The 14,215-nt window shown below is 40.4% G+C and overlaps 1 protein-coding gene across 1 annotated transcript in view; it reads left to right on the top strand.

The window, feature by feature from the left end:
* The first annotated feature begins 38 nt into the window (after positions 1-38).
* The window catches only part of PFDN2 (prefoldin subunit 2), a 30,636-nt gene continuing 16,459 nt past the window's right edge, over positions 39-14,215 (top strand). Inside the window, exon 1 of the mRNA XM_006861660.1 lies at positions 39-162. Within this exon, the coding sequence (XP_006861722.1) occupies positions 88-162 (75 nt within the window). The 5' untranslated portion in view covers positions 39-87. The remainder of the gene's footprint in view (positions 163-14,215) is intronic.

Here is a 14,215-nt window from a genome sequence, read left to right as displayed (position 1 = left end):
AAGTGGGAGGTAACTCCAAGACCGGACGTGACGCAAGGAAAGTGGGGGGTTGCGCTGAGCGGGCCGGAAACCCAGCAGACAGTGAAGATGGCGGAGAGCAGCGGTCGCGCCGGCAAGAGCAGCGGTGGCGGTGCCGGGAAGGGGGCGGTGTCCGCTGAGCAGGTGAGAAGTGGAGAACGCTAAGGAGAACAAACCCGGCTGGGTCCGGAGTTGATGCGTGGAGAGGGGGCCCTGTGGCATGGTTAGGCCTTTACTACAGTTGATATTTGCATGACCATCTAGAGAGGGGAAGGTCCTCGTCAAGTGGTCCGATGCCCCTCGGGAGAGAGTGGGCCAGTGAATAGGTGAGAGTCACGCTCCGCTGGGGTAGTGGGTGAACCTTGGGAGAATGCAAAACCCTGGGATCCAGCGCCTGGGAAGATGCACAGGTGTGAGGGAAGATGGATGGTCACTTTCCCACCTTCCCTTCCCACTCCCAAGCAGGATACGGTTGAGCTAGGCAGCTCGTTTGAATCCCAAGGGATGAAACTACGGGCTGGTTGTGTACTGTCTTACGTGATCCTGGAACCACTCTGACAGTCTCCTGCACTCTGCAGAGCCACGTGACTCACATACTCGAACAGTCTAGTGTTCTATACTATTTGAATCGGGAGTCTTTACTAGGTTGAAATTTTTGAGGGACCAGAAACCCTTTCCTGGTTTAAGTTTGCATTTTCCCTAATGCCTAGCATCATAAACAGTTGATAAATGAATCAGAAAGGCTTTGTGACTTGGAAATCATGGTTTGCTAATAGTAGGGCTAGTGGTAAGAAACCTACACAGTAGCAACGAAAACAACAGCATACAAATACAGAATGAATTAGCACTGAACTGTGAACCACAGGATCTGCAATTCGAGCCCACCAGCCGCTCAGCGGGAGAACGATCTGGCTTTCGCCACCCCCATCACACTGTGAAGATTCCCCCCATCACAAACCCTAAATGGTGTCACTCAGAGACTTGACAACAATCATGTGTTAATATGGTTGCATTTAAACTTAGCTCCTATAGTTAACAAGTTCGTGCATCAGTTGTTTATTGAAAGTTAGAACAGGAAAAGTTCCCTGGAATAGAACTTTTTTAAAAAAATAAAACTGCCCCCTGCCATCAAAGATCTCATAGCCTGGTGAGGAAAATATAAAAAAACATACAAAATACTTATGTAAAGCAGAAGACACGTGTCTTAAGAGAGATGTAAAGTGCTATGGGATTTTGGGGAGGTGGAAAGAGGTAGTTCCTGATCAAGAAGAAAAAATTTCTGCCATGTGCTCTCTGCTGGGTACAGGAAAACAGATAAATGGTATACTGTAGTCCTTGTTTTCAAGCAACTCACATACTTGCATGAGAAAAAACAAACAAACCAAACAAAAATTTTCAGTGTGCTATACAGTCCCTCCTTTATGATAGCTCAAGGAATGACCCTCTACCATAGCAAGAAGTTATGGGGTTCACACAGTGGAATACTGTACATCATTAAAGAGTAATGTGAATCCACAAAACATCTCACAACATGGATGAACCTGGAGGACATTATATGATTAGTTAAAGAAATCAATCACAAAAGGATAAATACTATATATCACAAAAAGTCAAGAAAAAATTTATGCACAAAAACATTCTTTGATTGTTACCAAGGATGGGTGAGAGAGGGAGGGAGTGGTGGTGGTTGTATTCCACAGAGTTGATTCTGACTCATAGCAACTCTGGATATATAGGGTTTCCAAGACTATAAATCTTTACGAGAGCAGAAAGCCTCATCTTTCTCCCATGGAGCAACTGCTAGATTCGAACTACTAACCTTGTGGTTAACAGCCCAGCTTGTAATCCACTACCCTATCAGGGCTACTTGAGGGAGAGGGAGGGAAGGAAAATTACTCATTAGATAGTTGATATGTATTAACTTGGGTGAAGGGAAAGGCAATACACAATAAAGGGAAGGTCAACACAACATGACCAAGAGAAAGGAAGATACTGAGAGGTATACAATCTTGTAGCTGCAATAACAGTAATAAACTCATTTACAAATGGATACATTGGTAGATAATGCAAGCTCAAGAGGTAAGGGATGGCTTACATATGCACATAGGAGTACACCTGTGAGCATATGTAGCTTTGGCAGAGGATATTCTACATATGTATTTGTAGGTGCTACAAATATATCCAGGTATATAGTAGAGCATACAGAGGGCACAGTTCTGCAAACCTGTTAATTATAATCAAACACCTTGAGGGACTAAGTCATTGAACTTGAGGGTTTACCTCGTTGGAAACAAGAAGAATTAGATGACGACTGGCTACCACTACTGAGTATTCTGATCTGGATCACAATAGAAGACTTGGACAGTATGGGAGAAAAATGTAGAACAAAATTCAAAATGATAAAAAAAACACCAGACTTACTGGCTTGCTTAAAACTGGTGGAACTCCTGAGACTGGCCCCATGAATACATTTCAAACTCTGAACTGAACCCACCCCTGAGGATCACTGTTCAGTAACAATAGGCCTATAAAGTGAACCAGCAACACCTGTGAGGAGCTGCTGCTCATAATAGTCAACGATACAGACCAAAAGAACAGCATTTGTCCAATAACAAAAGTTTAGCAGGCAGGAAGGGGCGGGAAAGATGGGTGATTGGATATGAGGAACCCAGGGAGGAAGTGGGAGAAGTGCTGTTACACTGATGAGCAATGAAATCATGAAAACAATAAATTGTTGAATGGCAAACTAATTTGTTTTGTAAACTTTCACCCAAATCACAAGAAAATGTTAAAAAAAAAAAAAGTTATGGGATTTAGGGAGTGGATTAGAAAGGGAACCTGTGGTGGAATGGGGGTGGCTAACAGCTTAAAAACAAGTACACTGGGATCAGATGGACCTGGGTTTGAATCTCATTTCTGCTATTTCTTTTCTATACGTGACTACCAATGAGTTTTCTAGGCTATTCCCATCTATATATAAAATACAAGGAGGCTTCAAAAAAGTCATGAAAAAACAAATGGAATTGGAATATACTGAAATTTCAGCACAAACTTTTTTTTTAACTTTATAGTGAATTGTGAAGGTTTATAGAGCAGATCATCACATTTTGCTTCATTAACCATGATTGCAGTCCCTTCCATGTACCTTCAGTTAACAGTGTTTACCTCTATTTCTTTTAACTCTTAAACTCCTCACTGTGTCTCCTGCTACCTTTGTTTTTCCTACCCTCTAGCCTATGAATAAAGGAGCTCTGGTAGCTTAGTGGTTACAATTGGGCTGCTAACCTCAAGGTCGGCAGTTTGAAACTACCAGCCGTTTTTCCTCTGGAGAAAGATTAGGCTTTCTGCTCCTGTAAAGATTTACAGCCTCGGAAACCCTGTACTAGGGTCGCTGAGTCGGAATCGACTCTGGTACATAACAACCTATGAATAATTCCTTCCCCCTCAACCCTTACCCTTTTCATCCCCCTCTCCACAGAACTGTCAAAAAATGTTTCATTTAGCAAGAAAATCTTTTCTTAAGTTTTTACATCAGTGGTCTCATACACTATTCTTTTGTGGTGCTGTGGGTTAGTGCGCCAAACTGTAAAGCCATTTGAACTGCAAGGTTGGTGGTTCAAGCTCACCAGCTGCTCCTCGGAAATCCTATACAGGGTCGCTATGGGTCGGAATCGACTCGACAGCACTTCATAACAACAACAAATTCTGGTGTGGTGCTGTGAGCTAATGCATCAGACTGTAAAGTCAATTGAGCTGCAAGGTTGGTGGTTCAAGTTGACCAGCTGCTCCTTGGAAACCCTATACAGTGTCGCTGTGAGTTGGAACTGACTTGATGGCACTTAACAGTGTCCTCCAGGACTCCTGGTGTGGCACTGTGGGTTAATGCGTCAGACTGCAAAGCTGTTTGAACTGCAAGGTTGGCAGTTCAAGCTCACCAGCTGCTCCTTGGAAACTTTATGCAGGGTTGCTATGAATTGGAACTGGTTGGAAGGCATTTAACAATAACAATGTCCTCCAGGTTCATCCATGTTGTGAGGTGATTTGCATTCATCATTATTCTTCAACATCTGGTAATATTCCTGGACATTTTGGTACATGTGTATGTACCAAAGTTTGTTTAACTGTTCTTCTGTTGATGGGCATTTAGACTGTCTGCATCTTGTTGCTATTATGAATAGTGCTGCATTGAACATGGGTGTGCGTATATCTATTCATGTCATGGTTCGTATTTCTTGAGGATCTATACCAAGTAGGCATTGCTGGCTCATACGTTATTTCTGTTTCCAACTGTTTGAGAAAATGCCATACTGTTTTCCACAGTGATCTACCATTTTACAGTCCCACTAGCAGTGTAGGGGGTTCTAGTCTCTCCACATCCTTGGCAGCATTTGCTATTTTCTGTTTGTTTGTTGTTGTTTTTTTAAATTTGCTATTAATGCTGAAATAAGATGATAATCTCATTGTTCTGATTTGCATTTCTCTAATAGCGTAATAGTGTGTCCCTGTGGGTTAATGTGCTGGACTGCAAGGTCACTTTGAACTGCAAGGTCACCAGCCTCTCCTTGGAAACCCTATACAGGGTCTCTGTGAGTCATTACTGACTCGATGGCACTTAACAACAACTAATGAGGATTCCTGGTGTGGTGCTGCAGTATAATGTACTGCAGGTTCAACAAGTCAGTTTGAACCACAAGGTTAGCAGTTCAAACCCACCAGCCACTCTTACCTTTGGAAACGCTATACAGGGTCTCTCTAGGTGAGAACTGACTTGCTGACACTTAACAACAATAGCTAATGATCATCTGCTTATCTTCATAATGTTTGTTGGCCCCCTGTATGTCATCTTTGGTGAAGTGTCTGTTCATATCTTCTACCCATTAAGTGAATTAAGTGATAGTTTACGTGGGAAAACATTACCTTTATATTCATCCTATTATATTTTGTTTTATTTCAGTGATTACAGTCCCCTCCATTCATCATCAAACAACCAAAGGGTATACCCTGTAAGCCTGCCCCCTGGCCGTCAGCACACAGATCCTCTCCCTCCCTGAGTCCCTAGTCCCCAGCTGCTCCATCTCTCCATGTCATCCCATTTTTAAATTGGATTATTTGACTTATTGTTGAGGCACTGAAATGTTCTACAAACTTTGGAAAGTAGTCCTTTGTCAGGTGCGTCATTGCCAAACATTTTTTCCCAGTTGGGTCCTCTTTTTACTCTTTAGGTAAAAATTTTTGATGCACACTTAAGTGTCTAATTTTTAGGAGGTTCCAGTCATCTATTTTGCCTTCTTCCTATGTGTTTTCAGTTATTATTATTATTTTTTTCAGTTATGTTTAATAGTGTATTTGTGCCATGTATCAGAGCCCCTAAGTTTGTCTCTATATTTTCACCGATGGTTTTTATAGTTATAGGTTTTACATTTAGGTCTTTAATCCACATTGAATTTGTTTTTGTATATGGTGTGAAATATGGGTCTTGTTTCATTTTTCTACAAATGGATTTCCAATTTTGCTAGCACCGTTTGTTGAAGAGACAATTTAATATGTTTTGGCCTTTGTCAAAGATCAACTGATTGTATATGGACGGAGTGGACGGATTTACTTCTGGATTCTCAATTCTGTTCTAGTGATCTATGTGTCTTTTACTGTACCCATACCAGGCTGTTTTTGACTACTGTGGCTGTGTAGTAGGTTTTGAGATATGGAAGTTATAGACCACTTTTTTTTTTTTTTTTTTCTTCAAATAATGCCTTGCTTATCCCGGGTCTCTTTCCTTTTCATAAAATTAGTGATTAGTTTTCCCATCTCTTTAAAGAATGATTTGGAATCTGGATTGGGATTTCATGATATCTATAGATTGTTTTGGGTAGTGTTGACATTTTTACAATGTTAAGTCTTGGGTATATTGCTCCATTCCTGTAGGGTTTTGTTTGTTTGTTTGTTTGTTTCTTATAGTAATTTGTAGTTTTCTGTATATAGGTCTTTTGTTTCAATGGTTAGATTTATTCCCAAGTTTAATCTTTTAAGGAGCCCTAGTAGCATAGTCACTATGGGTTAGAACCGATTTGATGGCACTTAACAACAACAGGTAGCATAGTAAGGAGCTCTGCTAGCGTTGTGGTTACGAATCGGGCTGCTAATCTCAAGGTCAGCAGTTCAAAACTACCAGCTGTTCCGTGGGAGAAAGATGAGGCTTTTTGCTCCCGTAAAGATTTACAGCCTCAGAAACCCTATGCAGGGTCACTATGGGTCAGAGTCGACTCGACGGCACTTAACAACAGTAGCGTAGTGGGTTAGGGGTTGGGCTCTCAACTACAGGGTTAAAAGTTTGAATCTACCAGCCACTCCATGGGAGACAGATGAGGCTTTCTGCTCCTATACAGATTTACAACCTGGAAACCCTATACAGGGATAATAGGATTGGAATCAAATCCATGGCACACAACCACCACCACCATCATTTCATCATTTTGGTGGCTATTGTAATTGTTACTGTTTTCCTTATTTTCTTTTCAGAGCTTTCTTTATTAGTGTAAAGGAATCCAATTGCTTTTTGTATTATCTTGTATCCTGCTACTTTGCTGAATCTATAAATGAGTTCTAATAATTTTCTTGTGAAGACTTAGGGATTTTATTAGAAATATTTGAGCTGCGTCTTGAAGGATTGGATGGATTTGAACATGTGGGAATAGAGAATATGGTAAGAAGAGGTGAATAGAAAAAAGACGTGAAGTACAATGACTGGTTAGGTTAGCTAAATCCTGAGCTGTTAGGAAGGTGTGCTCCTTAAGCTAAAAAAAAAAAAAGTTAGGTAAGGTCATAGACGACTTTGAGTGCATAACAAAGAGTTTAGACTTTTCAAGATAAGCAGTGTTATACAATTAATTTGTTCTGTTATGTAAAATAATACAAGTTCATTGTAGAAAATGTAGAAAACAAAAAAGTTCTTGCAAAATGCTGGCATGTCATAAAATAATACGATGTATAACCAACTATAGCTGATACTCAGTTTATGTTTTTTTAATTATTTAGTTATTATGTTATTTAGTAATGAAAAGTGGATTTTACTTTGATCAAGTAAATAATGCTGGAATACTCAGGAAAAAAAAGAATAGTACAAAGAAGGAAATAAAGTGTTCATAAACCTGTTTTCTGGAGCTGCCTATTATGGTTTCGGATATATTTTGAGTGTCCCCTTTTTCCTACTTTGTTTTTTGTATGTGTGTGGAGGTGGGGAAAGGCGTTAGTGTTTTACATGTTTATGGAGTTTATTTTACAAAATTAAGATTATACAATTTGCTTTATAATCTGATTTTTGTTTTGTTTTGTTTTCACTATAATCAGCAAAGGAGAATATTATATTGTGAAATTACATTCACAACACTACATTTTTTGTTTGACATTTACACAGTTGCTTTCATCTTAGGACCCATTTGACATATATTAATATATTTCCACTTAAGTATAAATAGCTTTAAGTCCATAACAAAATTAAAATCTTACCTTTGTGTTCTTCTAGCATATTACATTTTTAATCCAATAATAAATAATAGTAATTAATAATCAGTTTGTGTTCTAAGCATTTTTTATGATCTTTTTTCTCCAACTTTTTATTGTGAATTGAGTGGAGGTAAACAGACAAGATCATCAGCCTTACTTTCAACCAATCATATGTTTGTTTCATTTCAATGATTCCTCTCCCCTCCCTGTAACACCAGTTATCCTGCTTCCACCAGGTGGCTTCCCTTTGCCTCTGATTTTTCACAAATGAACAAAGCAAAAAAATTTAATGTACACTTAACAAAACAAAATTCATTTAAATGTCAAAAGGGCACATTTTACAAGCCAGGCTCCTGCCCGGAAGGCACATAGCCTTTCTCAGTCCATGGGCCTACGGTCCTCAGCTGCGCATTCTCTCTCTCTCTGTGCCATCGCCTCTACCACCGTCTCTGCTTTTCTGGGTAGGATCTCACGCTCCACTCTTGCTCATCATTCTTGATGGACCTGGGGTCCTCTGTTACTTAAATGAAAGATTAACTACTCCCTCCTTTTAGTTAAAAATCTTCTACAATTACACTTGTGACAATCACAATCCTGATAATAATTTTCCGCAATTGAATCATAAAATCCTATCACCATCATTCCCTGGAAAAGAGATCCGTTTGGAAAAGAAAACTGTTTGGTAAGGATTCTACCTTACCCCCCTCATTCTGAAACTAATAAGCATACTCATGACAGCTTGTATGTCAGCCATTTTTATGCCTTTATAACCCCCATTTTTTGACAGCCAGTGTCTAAATTGCCCATGGTGCTATGGGTTAATGTGCCGGACTGCAAAGTCGTTTAAACTGCAAGGTTGTCTGTTCACGCTTACCAGCTACTCCTTGGAAACCCTATATAGGGTTGCTATAGGTTGGAACTGACTAGATGGCACTTAACAATAACAGCATCAACCTAGTACACTGAGGAAACAAGTTTGATCCTTGGTATGTAGAATCTTTCCATTTCGGTTGGAATTTTGAGCTACTGTATCTATAAGCAAAGGTCTAGTTCATCAAATTGTAGCAATTTACGCTTGCTCACAGTATCCGACTTCATTATCTTCATCTTGTTGGGTTCTGGTCAGGTAACCTTTCAAGCTATGTCATATGGGTATTATCTGCAAATTTGGGAGTTCATGCATGACTCCCCACACTTCAGACCAGTTGGCCATTTCACTCTCAGCTTTAGCCCCCAGTGGCTAGGTCAGTGTCCATGGGCTAGAGAGTTCACACATCTCCCTAAACTTCAGACCAGCCAGCTTTTCTTCTCTCATCTCAGGGTCAACTGGTGTTAATGAAACATGGCCAGACTCAGCCCATGTCTTCAGTGCTGTATTTCCCCCCACTTCTAATCACAAGTAGATCAGCAAACGTACTAAACTGCTCGTGGGTTCCCTTTGAGTTTCAGTCTTAGAAAGGGATATAATCTGTTTTTTTATGCATAATAATAATATTATGAACATTTTTCTATGTCAGCCAAGTGTTAGGAAGATTAAATTAGTGCAGTGTTGTAGGATGAATTTGAAGAGTACAAAAATAGGGAGCTGATTTAGAAGACTACAGTAGTTCAGACAAAAGTAATGAAAGTCTGGTGTAGGATGATATCACTGAGCTAAAGAGAAATGCTGAGGTTGGTGCAATAAAACTGGCAGTTGATGGGATAAGGGTGCATTCAAAGATGAATCCAGGGTTTCCTAGCTAGAGGGCTAGAGTGGGTATTTCATTAGTAGAAGAAAGAGAAATAGGACAAGGAGTAGTCTCTGGGGTAAAAAATAATCAATTCAGCTTTGATCATCCTGGTGTGGCGCTGTGGATTAATGCCCTGGACTGCAAAGTTTGTTTGAACCTCAAGATCGGCGGTTTAAGCACACCCAGTTGTTACTTGGAAACACTATACAGGATTGCTATGGGTCGGAACCTACTCAACAGTACTTAACAACAACAGCAATAGGACATTTAGGAGCATTGGTAGTATAGTGGTTAATTGCTCAGCTGCTAACTGAAAGGCCGGTAGTAAGAACCCACAAACTGCTCCAAGAAAGATGTAGCAGTTGACTTCTGCAAAGATTGCAGCGTTGAAATGTTTTACCCTTCTCAGAGAGTTGCTGTGAGTTGGAATAGACTCAAGACAACCAATTTGATAGGACATTTAGGTGGAGATGTTCTATAATAATAGTTACCATTTATTGACAACTGCTTGTGTGCTGAATATTGCCCTTGGTATAATTAATTCTTACAACATCAGATGAGACCAATTATTATCTCTATTTTGTTGGTTGTTCTTGTTGTTAAGTGCCTTCAAGTCAATTCCGACCCATAGCGACACTATATAGTGTTTCCAAGAAGCAGCTGGTAAGCTTGAAGCACCAGCCTTGCAGTTCAAACGACTTTGCAGTCTAATGCATTAGCCCACAGCACCACACCAGGACTCCATTTTGTTGGCTAAGAAACCTAAATTCTGAAAAGATGTAACTTGCTCATGGTCAGCCTGAGAACCCATTTTTGTCTGACTTTATGACTTCCTCCAAATTGTAAATGTGGGTCTAGAATTTATGAGGAGACCTGGGTTTACAGGCAACTAGCATAAAAGCAATTATTGAGAAAACCATATCAAGAATACTCATTGAAATAGTGTAGCTAATAGAGGGAGAAGCATTAAAAACAGAACCAAAAGCCGTTTTCCATTGAAGGGGTTAGAGAGAAGAGAAATCCAGAAAGGAAAAAGGGACCTTGAAGTCACAGGGGAAGTAGAGAACTCATTGTATTAGGCTTTGGAATAAGGAAATACTCTAAGTAATTTGGCCTTTGTCTTTGGTTCCAGAGAGATAACTCCAAACTCTAGAATTTCCTGAGTGATAAACAGTGCCTCTGTTATCTAGAGTCTTGGTGGTGCTCTGAGTTCAGCAGTGGATTGCTAACCAGGAGGTCAGTGGTTCAAACCTGCCTCCGTGGAACAAAGGTGAAGCTGGTGACATCTGTAAAGATTTATGATTGTTATGTGTTAGAATCAACTCAATGACAGTAGGAGCTGCTCCTCCAGAGAAAGATAAAGCTGTCTGCTATGTCCTATGGAGTCATTATGACTGGGTAGCAGCAGGTTTGGTTTTTGTTATCTAGACCACATCTAGGGGTTTGCGCTAATGGGAGGGAAGCTGATCCAGTCAATCATGATTGCTTAATGAAATCAATAAAAGCTCTGGACATGGATGCTCTCTCTATAGACTTCCTGGTTAGTAAAAGACATGGATGCATTTCATGCATACATGTGGGAGGGTAGCACTTCCTTTCATACATGAAAGCTTTATTTACACTGGGAATCCACCCAAATCGCATCTTAAGCATCTTTTCATTTGTATCATTTTTGTTGTAATAAAGCTGTAATCATAGGTATGGTACTTTCTGTGAGTTCTGTAAATCCCCGGGAATTATTAAACCTAACCAAGTGGTGATGGCAGGAGGTTGACTCTAAAGCTTATATCAGACATCCCAAAGAGGCAGTTGGAAACCCTGAATTTGCAGCCAGCATGTAAGAAGTTAGGGAACCCGGGGATACCTCGGGCTTGCAATTGGCATCCAAAAGGATACAGGGAAACCAAGTTTGTAGCCAACAGGTCAGAAGCAAAGGTGTCCTGTGGATTCCCAAACTTGTGGCTGGCACCTGCCAATTTGGCAGTTTGAAGGACACTGTCCTTTTTTATTTTTGAAACTTTTTATTGTGAATTGAGTCAAGGTTTATGGAGCAGATCATCGGTTGTTCATCCAGCAAATTACATACTTTGTTCCATCTCATTGACTGTAATTCCCTCTATGTTATAAGTCATCCCACTTTTCTTCATGTGGTTTTTATTTCCATTCCACACTCTGTCCCAACCCCTCTGAAACTTGTCCCCAGGTAAATGTTCCAAAGAGAGTTGACCCAGCAGAATGCAGAAATCATTGGACAATATCATATGCAAGTGAAATTTTGCTAAACATAATTGTTAAATGGCTGCAGTAGTATATTGACAGGGAGCTGCCAGAGGTTCAGACCAGATTCCGATGGGGATGTGGAATGACATCAGATGGATCATGGCTTAAAGCATAGAATACCAGAAAAATGTTTACCTGTGCTTTATTGACTATGCAAAGGATTTTGATTTTATGCATCATGACAAGCTATGGACAACCTTGCGGAGAGAATGGTATTCCACAACACTTTAATTGTGCTCATGAGGAACCTGTACACAGACCAAAAGGCAGTTGCTCAAACAAAGCAAGGGAACACTGAATGGTTTAAAATCAGGAAAGGTATGCGTCAGGATTATAATCCTTCATCATACTTATTCAAGCTGTATGATGAGAAATAATTTGAGAAGCTGGATTATGTGAAGAATTTGGTGTCAGGATTGGAGGAAGACTTATTAACAACATGCAATATGCAGGTGATAAAACCTTGCTTACTGAAAGCGAAGAGGACTTAAAATACTTACTGATGAAGATCAAAGACCACAACCTTCAGTATGGATTGCACTTTAAGGTAAAGAAAACAAAAATCCTCAGCACTGGACCAATAAATAACATCAAGATAAATGGAAAAAAGATTGAAGTTGTCAAAGATTTCATTTTGCTCAGATCAACCATCAGTTGGGAGCAGCAGTCAAGAAATCAAATGACAGATTGCATTAGGCAAATCTGCTGCACAAGACCTCTTTGAAGTGCTCAAGAGCAAAGATGGCAGTTTAAGGACTAAGGTGCATCTAACTCAAACCATGGTGGTTTTGCTTTCTTTTTAAAAATGTTTTATTGTGAATTATGTGATAGTTTACATGGGAGAACATTAGTTTTACATTCATCCTATCCTATATCCTTTCATTGCCATGGTTACAATCCCCTCCATGCATCATCAACCAACCAAAGGGTATACCCTACAAGCCTGCCCCCTGGTCATCAGCACACAGCCCTTCTCCCTCTCTGTGTCTAAAGTCCCCAGCTGCTCCATCTCTCCATGTCATTATCTCTGCATCCATCTCAGGCATCACTGATTCTCTGGGTAGGGTCTCGCTCTCTGCTTTTCTCCCTTGATGGTCCCAGGGACCTCCGCTCCTAGACTGCAAAGTTAATCACGCCCCTCCTTGCTACAAAACGTCTACCTCTACATTTCCAACCCTCACCATCAGTCCTGATAACAGTTATTCACTATTGTATCACAAGAGACTTATCCGCATTTCCTTTCACCAGCCCCGCCTAGACAGATTGGATACTACTCAGTCTACCCTCCTCCATGCCCACTATGGTATTTTTCATAGCCTCATATGCTTGTGAAAGTTGTACAATGAATAAGGAAGACTGTAGAAGAATTTATGCATTTGAGTTACTGTGTTGGTGAAGAATATAAAAAGTACCGTGGACTACCAGAAGAACAAACAAATCTGTGTTAGAAGAAATACAGCCAGAGTGCTTCTTAGAATCCAGGAATGATCAGACTTCATCTTTCATACTTTGGATATATTATCAGGAGGGACCAGTCTCTGGAGAAAGATATCATGCTTGGTAAAGTAGAGGGTCAGTGAAAAAGAGTGAGAACCCCAACAAGATAGATTGGTACATTGGCGGCAGCAGTGGGCTCAAGCATAACAATTGTGAGAAGGGTGCAAAACCAGGCAGTGTTTTGTTCCTTTGTATATAGGGTTGCTATGAGTCAGAACCGACTCGATGTCACCTAACAACTTCTTAGCATGCCTGTGCTCCCTTTCTTTCCTTAAAGCTCTGGCTAAGACTTCTGGCATAGCGAATGTTGTTGTTAAGTGCTATCGAGTTAATTCCAACTCATAGCAACCGTGTATTGGGTTTCCAAGGAGTGGCTGGTGAATTTGAACCACTGACCTTGTGGTTCAAACCGACCTTGAGGTTGAGTGCTTATCCTAAGGCACCACACCAGGACTCCTGCATAATGAATAGTAATGGTGAAAAAGGACATCCTTGTCTGGATGAAAGTGATGTGGGCTGTTGGTTTTGTAAGTTGTTATATGCTGTCAAGTCAGTTCTGACTCTTGTTGTTATGTGCAGTAGAGTACAACTTTTGCATGCATTTGAGGGGACTGAAAATACCAGGCCTTAGTTCAGGTGCGTAGTGGTTACGAATCGGGCTGTAAACCGCAAGGTCAGCAGTTCGAAACTACCAGCTGCTCCGCGGGGGAAAGATGAGGCTTTCTACTCCCGTAAAGATTTACACCCTCGGAAACCCTGTACAGGGTCGCTATGAGTCGGTTCCGACTCCACGGCACATAACAACAACAACAACAAGTTCAGGTGCACCTTAGTCCTCAAAGTGTCCTCTTTGCTTTTTAACACTTTCAAGAGGTCTTGTAGCAGATTTGCTTAATGCAATATGTCATTTGATTTCTTGGCTGCTGCTTCTTCCATGGGCATTTATTGCGGATCTGAGTAAAATGAAATCCTTAACAACATCAATATTTTGTCCATTTATCATGATAGTATTTTTTGTTCCAGTTGTGAGGAAATTTACCCTTTGCAGGGTTGCTATGAGTCAGAACCGACTCCACGGCACTTAACAACATCAACATACTCTTAAACTAAACTCCCTCTTGAAGCCTTTGTAAGCCAGTCACTTTGTGCCTTTATTGCTCCCTCATTTAAGGTAGCCAATGTCTAAGTTG

The sequence above is a fragment of the Chrysochloris asiatica genome, unplaced genomic scaffold (genome assembly GCF_000296735.1).
Source record: "Chrysochloris asiatica unplaced genomic scaffold, ChrAsi1.0 scaffold00042, whole genome shotgun sequence".
Lineage (NCBI taxonomy): Eukaryota > Metazoa > Chordata > Mammalia > Afrosoricida > Chrysochloridae > Chrysochloris > Chrysochloris asiatica.
Note: the sequence above shows the minus strand (reverse complement) of the source record. Positions and strands in the feature narration are given on the sequence as shown.